General features: G+C 41.8%; 1 protein-coding gene across 10 annotated transcripts in view; it reads left to right on the top strand.

Moving 5' to 3' along the window:
* RAD9B (RAD9 checkpoint clamp component B) overlaps positions 1-18,446 on the top strand; it is a 36,324-nt gene that overhangs the window by 4,204 nt on the left and 13,674 nt on the right. For 9 of the 10 annotated variants that reach the window (XR_001880583.1, XM_017847621.1, XM_017847653.1 and 6 more), the window contains 6 exons: positions 6,455-6,554; positions 8,920-9,026; positions 12,318-12,424; positions 12,516-12,580; positions 13,407-13,529; positions 16,012-16,246. Coding sequence is in view for 9 of the 10 variants with exons in the window: in XM_017847621.1 (XP_017703110.1) it covers positions 6,455-6,554; positions 8,920-9,026; positions 12,318-12,424; positions 12,516-12,580; positions 13,407-13,529; positions 16,012-16,246 (737 nt within the window). In the remaining variant the exon portion in view is untranslated. Of the gene's footprint in view, positions 1-6,454; positions 6,555-8,919; positions 9,027-12,317; positions 12,425-12,515; positions 12,581-13,406; positions 13,530-16,011; positions 16,247-16,373; positions 16,480-18,446 lie in introns of those variants that run through there. The other variant, XM_017847629.1, reaches the window with a different exon arrangement.

The following is an 18,446-nucleotide window of genomic DNA, read 5'->3' as shown; positions in this document are numbered from 1 at the left end:
GCAGTGCTGCCACCTTAGCTCACTGCAACCTCCACTTCATGGGTTCAAGCAGTTCTCCCGCCTCAGCCTCCCAAGTAGCTAGGATTACAGGCACCTGCCATCATGCCCAGATAATTTTTGTATTTTTAGTAGAGACGGGGTTTCACCATGTTGGCCAGGGTGATCTCGAACTCCTGGCCTCAGGTGATCTGCCCGCCTGCCTCAGCCTCCCAGAGTGCTGGGATTACAGGCATGAGCCACTGCACCTGGCCTGAAGTATTATCTTCCCTGTCACTGTAGAAGTATTGTAAGATGATTGATACTTCTTTTTTTGACTTGTCAGTGGCACAAGTTTGCCTGCATACAGCCTAATTTTTTCAAATATCTATATGAATTCAAACGGTTGTTCTAAAATTTACTAGCTGCTTGATTTTGGCTCACTGCAACCTCCATCTCCCAGGTTCAAGCAATTCTCCTGCCTCAGCATCCTGAGTAGCTAGGATGACAGGCATGCTCTACCACATCTGGCTAATCTAATTTTGTATTTTTAGTAGAGACGAGGTTTTTTTTGTTTGTTTGTTTGCTTTTTGAGACGGAGTCTCGCTCTGTCGCCCAGGCTGGAGTGCAGTGGCCGGATCTCAGCTCACTGCAAGCTCTGCCTCCTGGGTTTACACCATTCTCCTGCCTCAGCCTTCCAAGTAGCTGGTACTACAGGCGCCCGCCACCACGCCCGGCTAGTTTTTTGTATTTTTTAGTAGAGACAGGGTTTCACTGTGTTAGCCAGGATGGTCTCGATCTCCTGACCTCGTGATCCGCCTGCCTCGGCCTCCCAGAGTGCTGGGATTACAGGCGTGAGCCACCGCGCCCGGCCAGAGACGAGGTTTTACCTTGTTGGTAAGGCTGATCTCAAACTCCTGACCTCAGCTGATCCACCCACCTCGACCTCCCAAAGTGCCGGGATTACAGGTGTAAGCCACTGCTCCTGGCCATATTTCTTAATTTAATCTTACATTTATTATAATATATTTTTATTTCACCATTTATTTATAGTCTTTAAATTGTTTCCTATAAAATAGTAATAATTTAACATTATTTTTTCCTTCTTTGAACTTCAGTTCATTTAATAGCAGAATGATTCAAAGAGCATGATTAAAAGCATAGCAAACCTTGACATCACAAAGATGTGGGTGTAAATTCTTCTCCACTTCTTATTAGCTTTGGGACAGTGCATCAGCTCTCTGAATCTTCATTCCTTACTGTGAAGTGGAGATGATCTTGCCTAAACACAAGTTACAGAGTGATTGAGAGGATGAAGTGAGATCACATATGTAAAGTACATACCGCAGTACCTGCCCCAGGGGGAGTACTTGATAGTGACCGCTGTTACTATAATTATCCTCTTCCCTTATCTCCAACTAGATTTTAGACAACCAAGTATTCAGTTTCTGGAAGTATCTCTCAAGTAGCTTGAATCATGTCCAATAAGTATTTGTGATTGGTTAATTATTTAATAGTTTTTGTAGGGTAGTTATATGATACTATGCTTTAGGTTACAAGTAACAAATAAAAACAGACTGTCCAACTCAAACTAGCTTAAAAAATAAAGAGAAGTATTGGCTCATGTAAACAAGAAATTCAAAATTAGGTCACAGGCATTTTTTGTTTTGTTTTTGTTCTTAATTTTTGTAGAGTCAGGGTCTCATCATGTTGCCCAGGCTGGTCTCAAACTCCTGGGCTCAAGCAGTTCTCCTGCCTTGGCCTCCCAGAGTGCTGGAATTATAGGCATGAGCCATGGCCATGGTTTGATCCAGGGTGAGGCTTCTTTTCTTTTCTTTTCTTTTTTTTTTAAACAAAGTCTCACTCTGTCACCCAGGATGGAGCAGGATGAAGTGCAGTGGCATGATCTTGGCTCACTGCAGCCTTGACTTCCCAGACTCAGGTGATCCTCCTACTTCAGCCTCCTGAGTAGCTGGGATCACAGGAGTGTGCCACCATGCCTGGCTAATTTTTTTATTTTTATTTTTATTTTTTGAGATGGAGTCTCGCTCTGTCGCCTAGGCTGGAGTGCAGTGGCGCCATCTGGGCTCACTGCAAGCTCTGCCTCCTGGGTTCATGCCATTCTCCTGCCTCAGCCTCCCGAGTAGCTGGTACTACAGGCGACCGCCACCATGCCCGGCTAATTTTTTGTTTGTATTTTTAGTAGAGATGGGGTTTCACCGTGTTAGCCAGGATGGTCTCGATCTCCTGACCTCGTGATCTGCCCGCCTCGGCCTTCCAAAGTGCTGGAATTACAGGCCTAAGTCACCATGCCCAGCCCTAATTTTTTATATTGTTGGTAGAGACAGGGTTTCACCATGTTGCCCAGGCTGGTCTTGAACTCCTGGGCTCAAGCGGTCTGCTTGCCTCAGCCTCCCAAGTTCTGGGATTACAGGAGTGAGCAAGTGCACCCACCACACCTGGCTAATTTTTTTTTTCACACCTGGTTAATTTTTTTAAAAAATGTTAGTAGATACAAGGTCTCACTATGTTTCTGAAGCTGGTCTCAAACTCCTGAGCCAGGCAGTCCTCCTGCCTCAGCCTCCTAATGTTGGAATTACCGGTGTGAGCCACCATGCCCAGCCTGGGAAGGCAGTCTAAGAGGAAGGAACAGTGTGAAAAAATACAGGTTGAGGGTATCTAGTGTGTGCTTATAAGAAAAAGGGAAGAAAGCAAGAAGCAAGAATGGAGCATTGGGGATGACAAAGAAAAGACACTTCTCAGCTTGTACATCCTCAGCAATACCAATATTCACTTGATTCAAATATTTGTTATACAGGTATAAACAAACATACATGCATAGGTTATTTCTAAAGAGCACCTAAGAAACTGGTAGCAGTAGTTGCTTCTGTGGAGGTTCTGGGGTGGCAGGAGTCAGGGATGGAGGTTGACTCACTTTCACTGTTCTTTTATATCTTTTGCATTTTGTCCTATGTGCATCTATTACCTAGTCCACCAAAAGTAACTTGAAAATTTTTTTTTTTTTTTTTTTTTGAGACGGAGTCTCGCTCTGTCGCCCGGGCTGGAGTGCAGTGGCTGGATCTCAGCTCACTGCAAGCTCCGCCTCCTGGGTTCACGCCATTCTCCTGCCTCCGCCTTCCGAGTAGCTGGGACTACAGGTGCCTGCCACCTCGCCCGGCTAGTTTTTTGTATTTTTTTTAGTAGAGACGGGGTTTCACCGTGTTAGCCAGGATGGTCTCGATCTCCTGACCTCGTGATCTGCCCACCTCGGCCTCCCAAAGTACTGGGATTACAGGCTTGAGCCACCGCGCCCGGCCGAAAATATTTTTTAAATAGGTAAAATATGTCATCTTTTGAGCTTTGTGTCTTGCCAAAACAGCAGTCACAGCGATCCCTTTAAAATAGGTCATATTATGTCAGTTCGGTGCTCAGAACTCTCCAGTAGCTCCCCATTTTACCCAGGGTAAAAGTCAAAGATCTCAGAATGGCCTATAAGGTCCTCCATGATTCAGAAGCCCTGGCATGTTTCCTCCTAAGAGTGTATGCCCTGCTGCCTTGCCTATTGTTTTAGTCATTTATTTTCTTGCTATCTATCTCCCCTCTGTAAAATGTTAGCCCTGTGAAGACAGATTTTTGTCTGATTTGTTCTCTGCTAGTTCCATCTCCTAAAATAGTTCCTTATATGGTAGATCACAAAAAAAAAAAAAAAAAAATTGTCGCAAATTATCTGCAGCCCCTCCCTTCAATACCTGGAGTATGTTTCCTCGTTTTGAATTTCAGCCGGCCTTAGATTTGCTTTGATACCAGTAGAATGCACTGTAAGTGATATGTTTGAGTTCCAAGCTGAGTCCTGTCAGCTTCCACTGTTGCCCTAAGAACCTTTCCACCAGCATTAGAACAAGCATGGAATAGCTTTTTGGAGGATGAAAGAACAGGTGACAGGCCTTAGCCATTTCAGTTGTCCCAGTTGAGGCCCCAGACATGAAAGTGAGGCCATCCTAGCTACCCCATAGGGATACTGTGAGGATCAGAGAGAATGTATGTAATATGTATGCGACAGTTCCTGGCATATAGGTTCATTTTCATTATTGCTACCTCTCCTCTTCCTTTAAAAGGAAAATAATTCAGCCTGGGCAACATGGAGAAACCCTGTCTCTACCAAAAATACAAAAATTAGCTGGGTGTGGTAGAGTGTGCCTGTAGTCCCAGCCACTAGGGAGGCTGAGATGGGAGGATCACTTGAGCCTGGGAGTTGGAGGTTGCGCTGAGTTGAGATCACACCACAACAGTCGAGACCCTGGCCAAAAAAAAAAAAAGAGAGAAAGGAGGAAGGAAGGGAGGGAGGGAGGGAAAAGAAGGGAAGGAAAAGAAAAAAGAGTAGAATTAACAAACCAGATGTTGAAATCTGTCAAAAGTCCTTTTCAGAAATACCAGTCCTGGATGGAAGGTACTAAAAGAGAGTAATAGAAATATTATCTGTAGTCTGTAGTGATCTGCAATCACTATTTTACACACAATTTAAGAAACCACCTGCCGGGTGCGGTGTCTCAAGCCTGTAATCCCAGCACTTTCGGAGGCCGAGACGGGCGGATCACGAGGTCAGGAGATCAAGACCATCCTGGCTAACACGGTGAAACCCCGTCTCTACTGAAAAAAATACAAAAAACTAGCCAGGCGAGGTGGCGGGCGCCTGTAGTCCCAGCTACTCGGGAGGCTGAGGCAAGAGAATGGCATGAACCCGGGAGGCAGAGCTTGCAGTGAGCTGAGATCCGGCCACTGCACTCCAGCCTGGGCAATAGAGCGAGACTCCGTCTCAAAAAAAAAAAAAAAAAAAAGAAACTACCTGTATTTTGGAGATTTCTCAAAAAACTAAAAATAGAACTACCATACAGTATAGCAATCCCACTACTGAGTATCCAAAGGAAAAATAAATAAATATGTCAAAGAAATACCTACATCCCTGTGTTTATTGCAGCACCATTTATAATAGCAAAGCTATGGAATCAACCTAAGTGTCTATTAGTGGACTAATGGATAAAGAAAATGTAGTATATATACACAGTGGAATACTATTTGGCCACAAAAATAATGAAATCTTGCCATTTGCAGCAACGTGGATGGAACTAGAGGTCATTATGTTAAGTGAAATGAGCCAGGCATAGAAAGACAAGTATTGCATGTTCTCACAATGTGGACCCTAAAAAAGTTGTTCTCATGGAGGTAGAGAGTAGAATGGTAGATACCAGAGGCTGGGAATGGTGTGTGGGCGAGTATGAAGAGAGATTGGTTAGTGGGTACAAACATACAGTCAGGTAGAAGTATTGAGTTCTAATGTTGGGTAGCAGAGAAGGGTGACTATAAGTTAGCATCAGTGTACTCTGTGTTTCAACCTAGCTAGAAGAGAGGACTTAAAATGTTCTTAACACATAGAAATGGTAAATATTTGAGGTGATACACACCCCAAATATCCTGGCTTGATAATTACACAGTCTATGCATGTAACCAAATATCTGTCACATGTACCCCATACATTTTTTCTTTTTTCTTTTTTTTTATTTTGAGACAGAGTCTCGCTATGTTGCCAGACTGGAGTGCAGTGGTGCAATCTCGGCTCACTGCAACCTCCGCCTCCTGGGTTCAAGTGATTCTCCTGCCTCAGCCTCCTGAGTAGCTGGGATTACAGGCGTGTGCCACCACGCTTGGCTAGTTTTTTGTATTTTAGTAGAGATGGCATTTCACCATGTTGACCAGGATGGTCTCTATCTCCTGACCTCATGATCCACCCACCTCAGCCTCCCAAAGTGCTGGGATTACATGCGTGAGCCACCACGCCTGGCCCTTTATTTTGTTTTGTTTTCTTTTGAGACAGAGCCGCACTCTGTCACCCAGGCTGGAGTGTACAGTGGCATGATCTTGCCCCACGGCAACCTCCGCCTCCCAGGTGCAAGCGATTCTTGTGCCTCAGCCTCCCAGGTAGCTGGGATTGCAGGCGTGCACCACCATGCCTGACTGATTTTTGTATTTTTAGTAGAGACAGGGTTATGCCATGTTGACCAGGCTGGTTTTGAACTCCTGGCCTCAATTGATCTACCCGCCTTGGCCTCCCAAAGTGCTGGGATTACAGGCATGAACCACCGTGCCTGGCCACATGTACCCCATAAATATTTTAAAATACCGTGTATCAAAAATATACTAACAACAACAAAAAAAATGAAGGAGGAGGAGGAAACTGCCTGTATTTCAAAGGAATTTGGGAACTCTCCTGCCTGATTGGTCAGAAGGTATGACATATTGCTAGGTGTCCACTAGGGAGCGATAAACACATTTAATTAAGGAATAGTGCTTCTCCAAGGTATATGCACTTGCCAGATAGTAGATGTTACTTTATTACTTTAATTCGGCTGTGAAACTTAAAGACTTCTTTAATTTGTTAATTTTGTACTTAAAGTTATTAAGAGGTGGCTTTATTCTTTTTAAGGTATTAAAAGAACTCATAATATATGTTTTCAAGAAAGTCAGCCTTTGCAAGTTATTTTTGACAAGAATGTTTGTACTAATACACTAATGATTCAACCAAGGTAATGAGTTCTCTGTTGTCAATTTTTTTTCCCCCAAATACAGTATGATCATGGAGTGAAGAATCAATGCCCTAGAGCTTTTCAGTCAGTAAAATTTTTTTTTTTTTTTTTTTGGATACAGAGTCTTGCTCTGTCGCCCAGGCTGCAGTGCAGTGGTGTGATCTCATCTCATTGCAAGCTCTACCTCCCAGGTTCACACCAATCTCCTGCCTCAGCCTCCTGAGTAGCTGGGACTACAGGCGCCCGCCACCGTGCCCAGCTAATTTTTTTGTATTTTTAGTAGAGACGGGGTTTCACCATGTTAGCCAGGATGGTCTTGATCTCCTGACCTCGTGATCCACCTGCCTCAGCCCCTCAAAGTGCTGGGATTACAGGCGTGATCCCACCACCACGCCTGGCCAGAACATTTTTTTTTTTAAGCTAAAGTTTGACTTGGAGAAATCACCATACAGGGACAAGAGGAAACTTTGATAAAGATAATAGTGGATAATAACTAATGGTAGCAATAATAATTTAGCGACCCAAGAAAGTTCTAAAAACACCCCATCAGTGGCTTTCTGTATCAAGTTGGATTTATATGGTTCCTTTCTGAATCTTAGAACACAGAACTTGAGGAAATTTTAACATTTTTTATGTGAAATGATTTTGGCCCTAAATATTAACAGTTTTTTCCCCTAGATAGTGAGGCATATTTGTCTTGAAATTTGAAAATTGAAACTTTTTATTTGAAAGTGCATCCAGTTTTCAGTTCAGCTGTAGCATTAAACATTAACATTACGTTGTGAGCCAACATATATTTTATCCATATTGTTTTTAAATTATTATTATTATTACTGAGACAAAGTCTCCCTCTGTCACCCAGGCTGGAGTGCAGTGATGTGATCTTGGCTCACTGTAACCTCCACCTCCTGGGTTTAAACAATTCTTGTGCCTCAGCTTCCCGAGTAGCTGGGACTACAAGTGTGAGCCACCATGCCCGGCTAAATTTTGTATTTTTTGTAGAGACGGGGTTTCACCATGATGCTCAGGCTGATTGAGACAAACTTCTGAGTTCAAGTGATCCACCTGCCTTAGCCTCCCAAAGTACTGGGATTACAGGTGTGAGCTACCCCACCTGGTCCTTCCTTCCTTCATGTTGTCATTTTTTTGTATCAGATTATTTTGTATCTTCTATAACTGCCCCCGCTTAACACTGGAAAAGTGCCCAAATGAATTTTGTAGGTGTTCCTGACATTTTGATATCAAGAAACACTGCTAAACCAATGTCTAACATCAGATTAACACCAAGATTGCATAAATTCTAAGAATTTTATTTTTATCTTAATAATACTTCAATGTCAAAAGGAGTGCAGAACTTCTAATACAATAATAAAAAGACAACCCAGCTATAAAAAATAAGTAAAGAGGCCGGGCGCGGTGGCTCACGCCTGTAATCCCAGCACTTTGGGAGGCCGAGGCGGGCGGATCACAAGGTCAGGAGATCGAGACCACGGTGAAACCCCGTCTCTACTAAAATACAAAAGATTAGCCGGGCGCGGTGGCGGGCGCCTGTAGTCCCAGCTACTCAGGCGGCTGAGGCAGGAGAATGGCTTGAACCCAGGAGGCGGAGCTTGCAGTGAGCCAAGATCGCGCCACTGCACTCCAGCCTGGTGGACAGAGCGAGACTCCGTCTCAAAAAAAAAAAAAAAAAAGAATTTTAATAGTTATTTCTTCAAAGAAAATGGCAACAAGCACTTGAAAAGATGCCCAACATCATTAGTCATTAGGGAATTGCAAATCAAACAGTTTTCAATTGTGAATTAAGTTGTATGGGAATTGTATCTCAATAAAACTGTTTTGAAAAAAGGAGCCAGAATAAAAGGGCATTTGGGATGTCAAGAGAACCTTGAAAGCAGTGGGTAACAGTCGAGGAAAGGAACAGAGGGAAAGAATATAGAGAGCAGGCTGCCTGGAAACCTCTGCCCCCTCATCTAGGTCTCCAGCATAATTCACGTGAGTTGTTTTTGAACAGCTTCACTTTGCAGTATCTCCCTTTACAGTATGAGCTAGGGCATAAGTGACTGGGCATACAAAAACATAGAATTAAAGATATTTTATTCTGGAATTTTGTTTGTACTGCAGCGTTCATGTGTTTTATTAAGGATATATTTTGCTATTCTCTTGGCCTTCAAATGAAGTTATAATTTTAAAATAAGCTGAAAATATAGCAGCTTATGTATAAGAAAGAAGATAGGAGTTTGGGTAAATTTTTATAAACCCAGGCCAAGTAATTATTTCCAGATTAGAGATTTGAGTCCCAGTTAATAAGTTATGTCTTTCTGTTTGTTTTTCAAATAATGTTAATACTGTTGTTTACATTTTATAGATTGCTTGCTGATGCCATTGTTCTTTTTACATCAAGTCAAGAGGAAGTTACTCTTGCTGTTACTCCACTGAATTTTTGCCTCAAGAGTTCTAATGAGGAATCAATGGGTAAGGATTGTATCTGAAATGGTGTTTTGATGGGTTATTACTTTCTGTCTCTTGATTACTAACCATACTGCAAATATTAGTGGCATAATTTTATTCCTGTCTAAAAAGCAGTAAGATGTAGAAAGGTTGGAAAAAGTTTTAAGAGATCCAACAAGTTTAACACAATCAGCAATTAAAATATTTGGCTTTGAAATTCAGGTCATTTTAAAATTAGGAGAATGGGGCCAGGTGCTGTGGCTCCCGCCTGTAATCCCAGCACTTTGGGAGGCCGAGGTAGGTGGATTACCTGAGGTCAGGAGTTCGAGACCAGCCTAGCCAACATGGCGAAAACCAATCTCTACTAAAAATAAAAAAATTAGCTGGGCGTGGTGGCTCGGGCCTGTAATCCCAGCTATTCAGGAGGCTGAGGTGGGAGAATTGCTTGAACCTGGGAGGTGGAGGTTGCAATGAGCCGAGATTGCACCACTGCACTCCATTGCCTGGGCGACAGAGACTCTGTCTCAAATAAAATAAAAAAGAAAATTTGCTAGAGTCTTTTGGAACAACAAGCTGTTTGAGACTCTCTGACCTTAGATAATATGTTTTTGGTGACAGCAGTAAGGAGAGGATACAAAGGAAAGAACTATTATTTTAAAGTGAAAAACCAGTAGAACCAGGGCTTAAGTTGGGTCACATGACTATTGTAGTGTTTAGTTTGTGCCAGGTTTTGTTCTAAATAGTTTACATTTATGAAGTCATTTGATCTTCATAATAACTCTAAAATGTATGTAGGTACTATTATTCCCATTTTACATATGAAGAAATTGAAAGTACATATAAAGCACATACAAAGCAGTTGGACACTTTGGGAGGCTGATCACTTGAGGGGACTTACCAGCCTTGGCAACATAGTGACACCTCATCTTTACAAAACATAAGACAAATAGCCAGGAATGGTGGTGTACACCTGTGGTCTCAGCTACTTGGTAGGCTACGGTGGAAGGATTGCTTGAGCCATGATTGTGCCACTGCACTCCAGCCCAGGCAACACAGCAAGATCCTGTCTCAAAAAAAAAAAAAAAAAATTGAAACACAGAGAAACTGGCTTGCCTGGTGTCACAGATTGCCTAGTGAAAGGGTCTGTTTTATGCACCATCATGCCATCTCTGAATAAAAATGGCCATTTAGTAACCAGGAGAAACTGTCCCTTGTGAGTAGCTTTCTAATGAAGTTATAGTTACAGTTGACTGGCAATCTAGTTGTTTAATCTTATTATTAAACTTCTTCTATGCTAGTATATTGGGAGTGACATGAGCCTTCTTGTTGGAGATGAATGTATATTTAAGACATTTTTTGATTCTTTAAAAAATATATCATTTGGCCGGGTGCAGTGGCTCACGCCTGTAATCCCAGCACTTTGGGAGGCTGAGGCAGGTGGATCACAAGGTCAGGAGATCGAGACCATCCTGACCAACATGGTGAAACCCCATCTCTACTGAAATACAAAAAATTAGCGGGTCATGGTGGTGTGCACCTATAGTCCCAGCTACTTGGGATACTGAGGCAGCAGAATCGCTTGAACCCAGGAAGCGGAGGTTGCAGTGAGCTGAGATTACACCACTGCACTCCAGCCTGGTGACAGAGCAAGACTCTGTCTGAAATAATAATAATAATAATAAATATATATGTCACTCAATCTTTGTTCTTACTACTTCAATAATTGATATTCATTGAAGAAAATTAAAAATACAAAAAAAAAATTTTTAAGTCACCTGATATCCCGCTATACAGAGATAAGCACTTTTAATAGTTGGGTGTGTCTCCTTCTATACTTTAGATCTCACAACAGGAGATTGAGTGAAGATAATTAAATACTATGAAACTATTAAAAGTAACATTGGCCAGGTGCAATGGCTCACTCCTGTAATCCCAGTGCTTTGGGAAGCTGAGGCAGGATTGCCTGAGGCCAGGAGTTCAGACCAGCCTGGGCAACATAGCAAGATCCCATCTCTACAAAAATAAAAAATTAGCCAGGTATGGTGGCATGTACCTGTAGTCCATGCTGCAGCAGCTGAGGCAAGAGGATCACTTGAGCTCAAGATTTCAAGGTTGCAAGTGAGCTATGATCATGCCACTGTATTCCAGCCTGGGCAACACAGTGAGACCCTGTCTCAAAAAAAATTAATGGGCTGGGCGCAGTGGCTTATGCCTGTAATCCCAGAACTTTGGGAGGCCAAGGAGGGCCGATCACCTGAGGTCAGGGGTTTGAGTCCAGCCTGGCCAACATGGTAAAACCCTTTCTCTACTAAAAATACAAAATTAGCTGGACATGGTGGTGTGTGTCTGTAGTCCCAGTTACTCAGGGGACTGAGGCAGGATAATTGCTTGAACCTGGGAGGCGGAGTTTGCAGTGAGTCGAGATCATACCACTGGACGCCAGCTTGAGCAACAGAGTGAGACTCCATCTCAAAAATGATAATAATAATAATAATAAAATTAAAGTAATGTTATATGTGTATGTATAAATACATCCCTCTCTCTCTGAAGGTATATATCAGAGAGGTTTAATGAAGCAGTTTTATAGTGGAAAACACAAAACATTGACACACAAACACAAATAATTATAAAAATGTGCTTATTGACATGGAAAAATAGCCAGGATATATTATTGGGTAGATTATAAAATGGTATGTAGGGTAAGATCATACTTTCATTTAAAAATGTGCATTAAAGTGGCACATGTCTGTAGTCCTAGCTATTCGGAAGGCTGAGGCAGAGGATCACCAGAGCCCAGGAGGTCAAGGCTGCAGTGAGCTGTGATCATGCCACTGCACTACAGTCTGGGCAATACAGCAAGACCCTGTCTCAAAAAGAAGAAAACAAAAAATTAACTACTCGGGAGGCTGAGGCAGGAGAATGGCGTAAACCTGGGAGGCGGAGCTTGCAGTGAGCTGAGATCCGGCCACTGCACTCTAGCCTGGGAGACAGAGCGAGACTCCGTCTCAAAAAAAAAAAAAAAAAAAATTAACTAACTTAGATAAGAAATCTGATGTTTAAACATAAACAGTTTGATTTATGTGAAATGGATTTATAGACTCTAAATCATTGGAGAGTTTAAGAGAAATGTAAAATATTAAATTTCTGTTTGAACAAAGACATTTAAAAATAGCGTACAGATATCAGGTTGGGGAGTTAGGGTAGGTTGGGTAGAAGGAAATGGGATGGGATTTGGGAGACCAAAAAATTTCTTTTTTCCTCTGAATTCATCTCTGGAACTAATTTTATTCTTTATTTTCCCATAATGTTAAACAGATTTGAGCAATGCTGTGTACAGTGAGATGTTTGTTGGCTCAGATGAGTTTGACTTCTTTCAAATTGGAATGGACACTGAGATAACGTTTTGTTTCAAAGAATTGAAGGTAAATAAAGATTTGTATCAAATTAAAATTCAAATTTTCACTGTAAGTTTTTAATAAGGATTTCAAGTTTTTTCTGCTTTTCTTTTTTCAGGGAATACTGACATTTTCAGAAGCTACACATGCTCCTATATCCATTTATTTTGATTTTCCTGGGAAGTAGGTCCTTGAGAATTTTTCTGAGTTTGTTTCATATCAATAACAAAACCCTTTGGATCACTTTGAAATTAACACCTCAGGAATACCTAAACTTTACTGTTAATACTTATCAAACTAAAATTTTGAAAGATGCTGAAACATGGCATTTTTAATTTTCTTTTTTCTTTACTCAGACAGAGTTTCACTCTGTTGCCCAGGCTGGAGTACAGTGGCATGATCTTGGCTCACTGCAGTCTCCACCTCCCGGGTTCAAGCAATTCTTCTGCCTCAGCCTCCCAAGTAGCTGGGATTACAGGCATCTACCACCATGCCTGGCTCATTTTTGTATTTTTGGTAGAGACGGGCTTTCACCATGTTGACCAGGCTGGCCTCGAACTCCTGACTTCAAGAGATCCACCGGCCTCGGCCTCCCAAAGTGCTGGGATTACAGGCGTGAGCCACCGCACCCGGCCTTACTGTTTCTTTCTTTTTTTTTTTTTGAGACTGAGTTTCGCTTTTGTTGCCCAGGCTGGAGTGCAATGCTACAATCTTGGCTCACTGCAACCTCCGCCTTCCAGGTTCAAGTGATTCTCCTGCCTCAGCCTCCCGAGTAGCTGGGATTACAGGCATGTGTCATCATGCCCCGCTAATTTTTTTTTTTGTATTTTTAGTAAAGACAGGGTTTCTCCATGTTGGTCAGGCTGGTCTCAAACTTGTGACCTCAGGTGATCCACCGGCCTCGGCCTCCCCTGTTTCTTTTTCGTCCAGAATTAAGTATCATTTCTAATGTGTTTCTAATGTCCATCAGAAAATGAGTATCACTGTTGCTCTGACTTGACTTTTTTAGACCTCTGGCTTTAAGTATTGATGATATGTTAGTGGAAGCTAACTTTATTTTGGCCACATTAGCTGATGAGCCAAGTAGAGCATCTTCACCACAGTCACTGTGTCTTTCACAGAAACGAAAAAGGTAAGACTGTGTTTTAACTTCTTTATTAATTGGGACAAGCCGTCATAATCTTATTCTGAAGTAATTCACTGGCATTCGCTCAGGAAACAATTGAGGAGCGAAATATTAGATAACAAATTTTGGCTGAATACGGAAGAGCTGTAGTGAAGCTTACCTGTAGCATAGAAACATCACCAATCTTTGTGTCAGATATTTGCTTTTTCTCCTCTGATCAGAATTGAACAAGACTGTCTGGTTTATCTGTGTTGTGTCCCAGAACTCAATTCCAATTTTTAGGTTTTTATTTGTTGTTGTTGTTATTGTTTTAGACAAGGTCTCACTTCCATTGCCCAGGTTTGAGTGCTGTGGTGCAAACTCGAGTCACTGCAGCCTCCGTTTCTGTAGCTCAAGTGATCCTCCCACCTCAGCCTCCCAAGTAGCTGGGACCATAGGCATGTGCCACCACACCCAGCTAATTTTTTGTATTTTTTTTTTTGTAGAGACAGGTTTCACCATGTTTCCCAGGCTGGTCTCAAACTTCTGGGCTCAAGCCATCCACCTACTTCAGCCTCCCAAAGTGCTGGGTTTACAGGTGTGAGTCACCACATTGGGCCTTTAGTTGTTTTTTTTAAATAATAACATAGTGTTTTCTTTCTTTTTATTTTTTTTTTTAGACGGAGTCTCGCTGTGTCACCCGGGCTGGAGTGCGGTGGCCGCATCTCAGCTCACTGCAAGCTCTGCCTTCCGGGTTTACACCATTCTCCTGCCTCAGCCTCCCGTGTAGCTGGGACTACAGGCGCCCGCCACCTCGCCCGGCTAGTTTTTTGTATTTTTTAGTAGAGATGGGGTTTCACTGTGTTAGCCAGGATGGTCTCGATCTCCTGACCTCGTGATCCGCCCATCTCGGCCTCCCAAAGTGCTGGGATTACAGGCTTGAGCCACCGCGCCCGGCCTAACATAGTGTTTTCATAGGAAAGTCTATATTCACTTCCTAGAACTTTTGCTCAGATATAGGGATAGCCATTGCTTTCTTTCTTTCTTTCTTTCTTTTGAGACAGAGTCTCACTTTGTTGCCCAGGCTGGAGTGTAGTGGCACAATCTCAGCTCACTGAAACCTCCACCCGCTGGGTTCAAGCAATTCTCCCGTCTCAGCCTCCCTAGTAGCTGGGATGACAGGTGTGCACTACCACGCCTGGCTAATTTTTGTATTTTTAGTAGAGACGGGGTTTCACTATGTTGATCAGGCTAGTCTCGAACTCCTGACCTCATGATCCACCCACCTCAGCCTCCCAAAGCACTGGGATTACAGGTGTGAGCCACTGCGCCTGACTTTTTTTTCTTTCTTAATTTCTTTTGGGGGAAGAAGGATGCTTTATTGTAAAAGTTATTTCGGGAAATTTGGGAAATAGAGAAAAGTACAAAGAAGAAAATAAAACTTACTCATAATTGTATCACCCAGAGATAGCCACTCACCAGTTAACATTCTGGCTCACTGCATTTTCTTTCAGACTTAATTTTGTGTATACTTGTATTTTCAAATTTTTAAAAAAATTTTTTGAGACAAGGTCTCACTCTGTCACCCAGGCTGGAGTGCAGTAGCATAATCATGGCTCACCATAGTCTCAACCTCCCAGGCTCAAGCATTCCACCTCAGCCTCCTAAGTAACCAGGACTACAGGCACCTGCCACCATACCCAGCTAATTTTTGTGTTTTTTATAGAGAGTGGGTTTTACCATGTTGCCCAGACTGGTCTCTTAAGTCCTGGGCTCAAGCAGTCTGCCTGCCTCAGCCTCCCAGAGTGCTAGGATTACAGATGTGAGTGAGCCACTTCCCCTAGTCTATACTTGTATTTTAAAACAAGATTAGGATCATAGAACATACATGGTTTTGGTATTGCGGATATGTTTCAATATCACTGATAATGACTTGAAAACATGATTTTCTTTTCTTTTTTTTTTTTTTGAGTCAGAGTCTTACTTTGTCACCCAGGCTGGAGTGCAGTGGCGCCATCTCAGCTCATTGCAACCTCCGCCTCCCCCGGCTAATTTTTTTGCATTTTTAGTAGAGACGAGGTTTCACCATCTTGGCTCTGCTGGTCTTGGACTCTTGGCCTCATGATCCACCCACCTTGGCTTCCCAAAGTGTTGGGATTACAGGCGTGAGCCTCTGTGTCCGGCCAAAAACATGATTCTCAATGACTGTACACCATTTTATCATAATAGATGTATAGTAATTTGCTTGACTTTTCCTCTAACTTGCTCCTGTTACCATATCACAAGATACTCTATGCACAGTGAGTTGCTTTACTGAAAGATTCGTCTGTCAAGAGAACTTACAAATCATCATATATATAAATTTTAACCAGCAACAATTTAGTTCCATGTATTTCAATATATTCCCTAATCCAGTGGTATCATTGTCATCCCACATTGTCCATTAGTTATATAAAAAATATATTTCACAATAAACAGTTCATTCATTTAATGCCTATTAATACCTCAGGTCAGATCTGATTAAAAAAAAGGCTGGCAAAAATGTAACCAGCCAGGCCCTGGAATGTATTTCAAGAAAAGCAGCACCAAGAAGGCTTTATCCCAAGGAGACTCTCACAAACATCTCTGCATTGGAAAACTGTGGAAGCCCTGCAATGAAAAGAGTGAATGGAGATGTCAGTGAAGTATCAGAAAACAGTGTCAGCAACACAGAGGAAGTGCCAGGGTCTCTGTGTCTCAGAAAGGTAAAATAAAAGCGTTGAGATTCAACCACATCTCAGTCAAGAATTCTCATCTGTCTCCCTTTGCAGTCTTCTTCCCCAATCCCCACCCGGCCATGTTCTGAAATTTTATTTTCTTATTTTTTGATAGGGGAAAAGTGAAGCTAGTCTGAATTATAGACTGAAGAAAAGTCTGATAGAGAAAAGTCTGATATACGGAATATCAATAGAAAATAGTTAAATTGTTCAGTCAGTAATTTCTAATAAAGCATATTTAAGTAGAGATTTGGGTCACTTGTTTCCAATAATAAATTATGATTGCTTATGGTATATTCTATCTTGAATAACAATAATATGTTGAGGTCATATAATTTGTTTCCTAAAATATTTCTTTCTAATTTTACTTTTCAAATTTGTTTGGTAAATCTTGTATTCGTAATAGTACAAATGTAAATTTCATCCCAACAAATATCACAAATTCCTTCATAATGGAGTCCCAGTTAATAACATCTTATTCTATAAGATAGATGATAAGCTTCACAGAATGCTGTAGTGTTAAACCTTACGAAATCTACTGAAGGTAAACAATGTATAAAAAACTGAAGTATCTCAAATATTGATAATCCTAATTTTACTTGTTTAATGTTTTGTTCAAACTTGTTTTGCTGTTGTTATTGTTGGTTTGGAAATATGAGTTTCTTAGTGAGAATTAGAAATTTGAAAGCAGAAATAATATTTTTGAAAGTTACCATCACCATCTTGGCTGGGTACAGTGGCTCACGCCTGTAACCCCAGCCCTTTGGAAGGCCAAGGAGGGAAGATCTCTTGAGGTCACGAGTTCAAGAACAGCCTGAGCGACAGAGTGAGACCCCATCTCTACAGAAATTTAAATAGTAGCCAGATGTGGTGGCTGTAGACCTAGCTGCTGAGGAGGCTGAAGTGGGAGGATCTCTTGAGCCCAGTAGTTCAAGGCTTCAGTGAGCTATGATCGCACAATTGCACTCCAGCCCTGGCAACAGAGTGAGACCCTGTCTCTTAAAAAAATAAAAAATTCACCATATTACGCTGTATATGACTTTTAGGGCAGAATTTGATTAGTAAACTGGACTTACTCAGTTTGATACCATAAGTGTTTTACTGAGTACTTGTTATATGCCCAAAACTTAGGGCAATTTTCTCTTCCTGTATGTTACTAAGTTGGCCATAAAGTGAAAACTAAAATCTGTGTTCTCATTGTACAAAAGCACTGTCCCCTCGTATTTTTCTAGTCACACATATTGTGCTTACTTTTTCACAGGCAACAACAGAAATCATTTTCCTGCTGCTTCAGGTCCCTGAAATTCACTAAGATTGCCAGTTTCTTTGCTAGAGAAAATGACATTTAGAACTTTAAGCTCCATGAGCACCATTACAGCACTCTTTACTCCAAATTTCCTATTGTGTCACCAAATTCTTGAAAGAAGGCTCTATTTTTAAAGGGAATTATTTGCCTTAATGTGGCAAACTCCTCCAAAGCTGAAATTACATTATGGGTAAATGATGTAGACCCTTATCATGTTCTGCCTGAACTTCCATGGGCTTCCTGCCGTCCTCTGTGCCTCTGTTCTCCTTCACCCTGCTTCTCTTCGACAGTGTACTCATAGATTTTTGTCCAAACCTGAGGTCTATATTGAATCCCAGGGGTTCAGAGCCCTGGCTCTAGAGTTCACATTCCAAGGTTCAAACCTCTCTCTTACCACGTATTAACTGTAACTTGGACAAGTTATTTATTTTGCCCTCTGTTTCCTTAGTAAAATGGGGATAATAATAATTATGCCCACTAAATGGAATTGTAAAAATTGAGCTAAAGGTGTAACAGGCACATGGTCAGTGCTTGATAAAATTTAGTTATTGGCTGAGCACAGTGTCTCACGCCTGTAATACCAGCACTTTGGGAGGCAGAGGCGGGCAGATCATGAGGGCAGGAGTTCAAGACCATCCTGGCCAAGATGGTAAAACCCCATCTCTACTAAAAATACAAAAATAAGCTGGGTGTGGTGGTGGTCACCTGTAATTCCAGCTACTTGGGAGGCTGAGGCAGGAGAATCACTTGAACCCGGGAGGTGGAGGTTGCAGTGAGCCGAGATCGCGCCATTGCACTCTAGCCTGGGCGACAAAGCAAGACTCTGTATAAAAAAAAAAAAAATCATTATTATTATTATTATTATTATTATTTTTTTTTTTT

Source organism: Rhinopithecus bieti, unplaced genomic scaffold, assembly GCF_001698545.2.
Source record: "Rhinopithecus bieti isolate Rb0 unplaced genomic scaffold, ASM169854v2 scaffold_947, whole genome shotgun sequence".
Classification (NCBI taxonomy): Eukaryota; Metazoa; Chordata; class Mammalia; order Primates; family Cercopithecidae; genus Rhinopithecus; species Rhinopithecus bieti.
The sequence above is the reverse complement of the archived record's forward strand: the minus strand, read 5'-3'. Positions and strand labels throughout refer to the sequence as shown.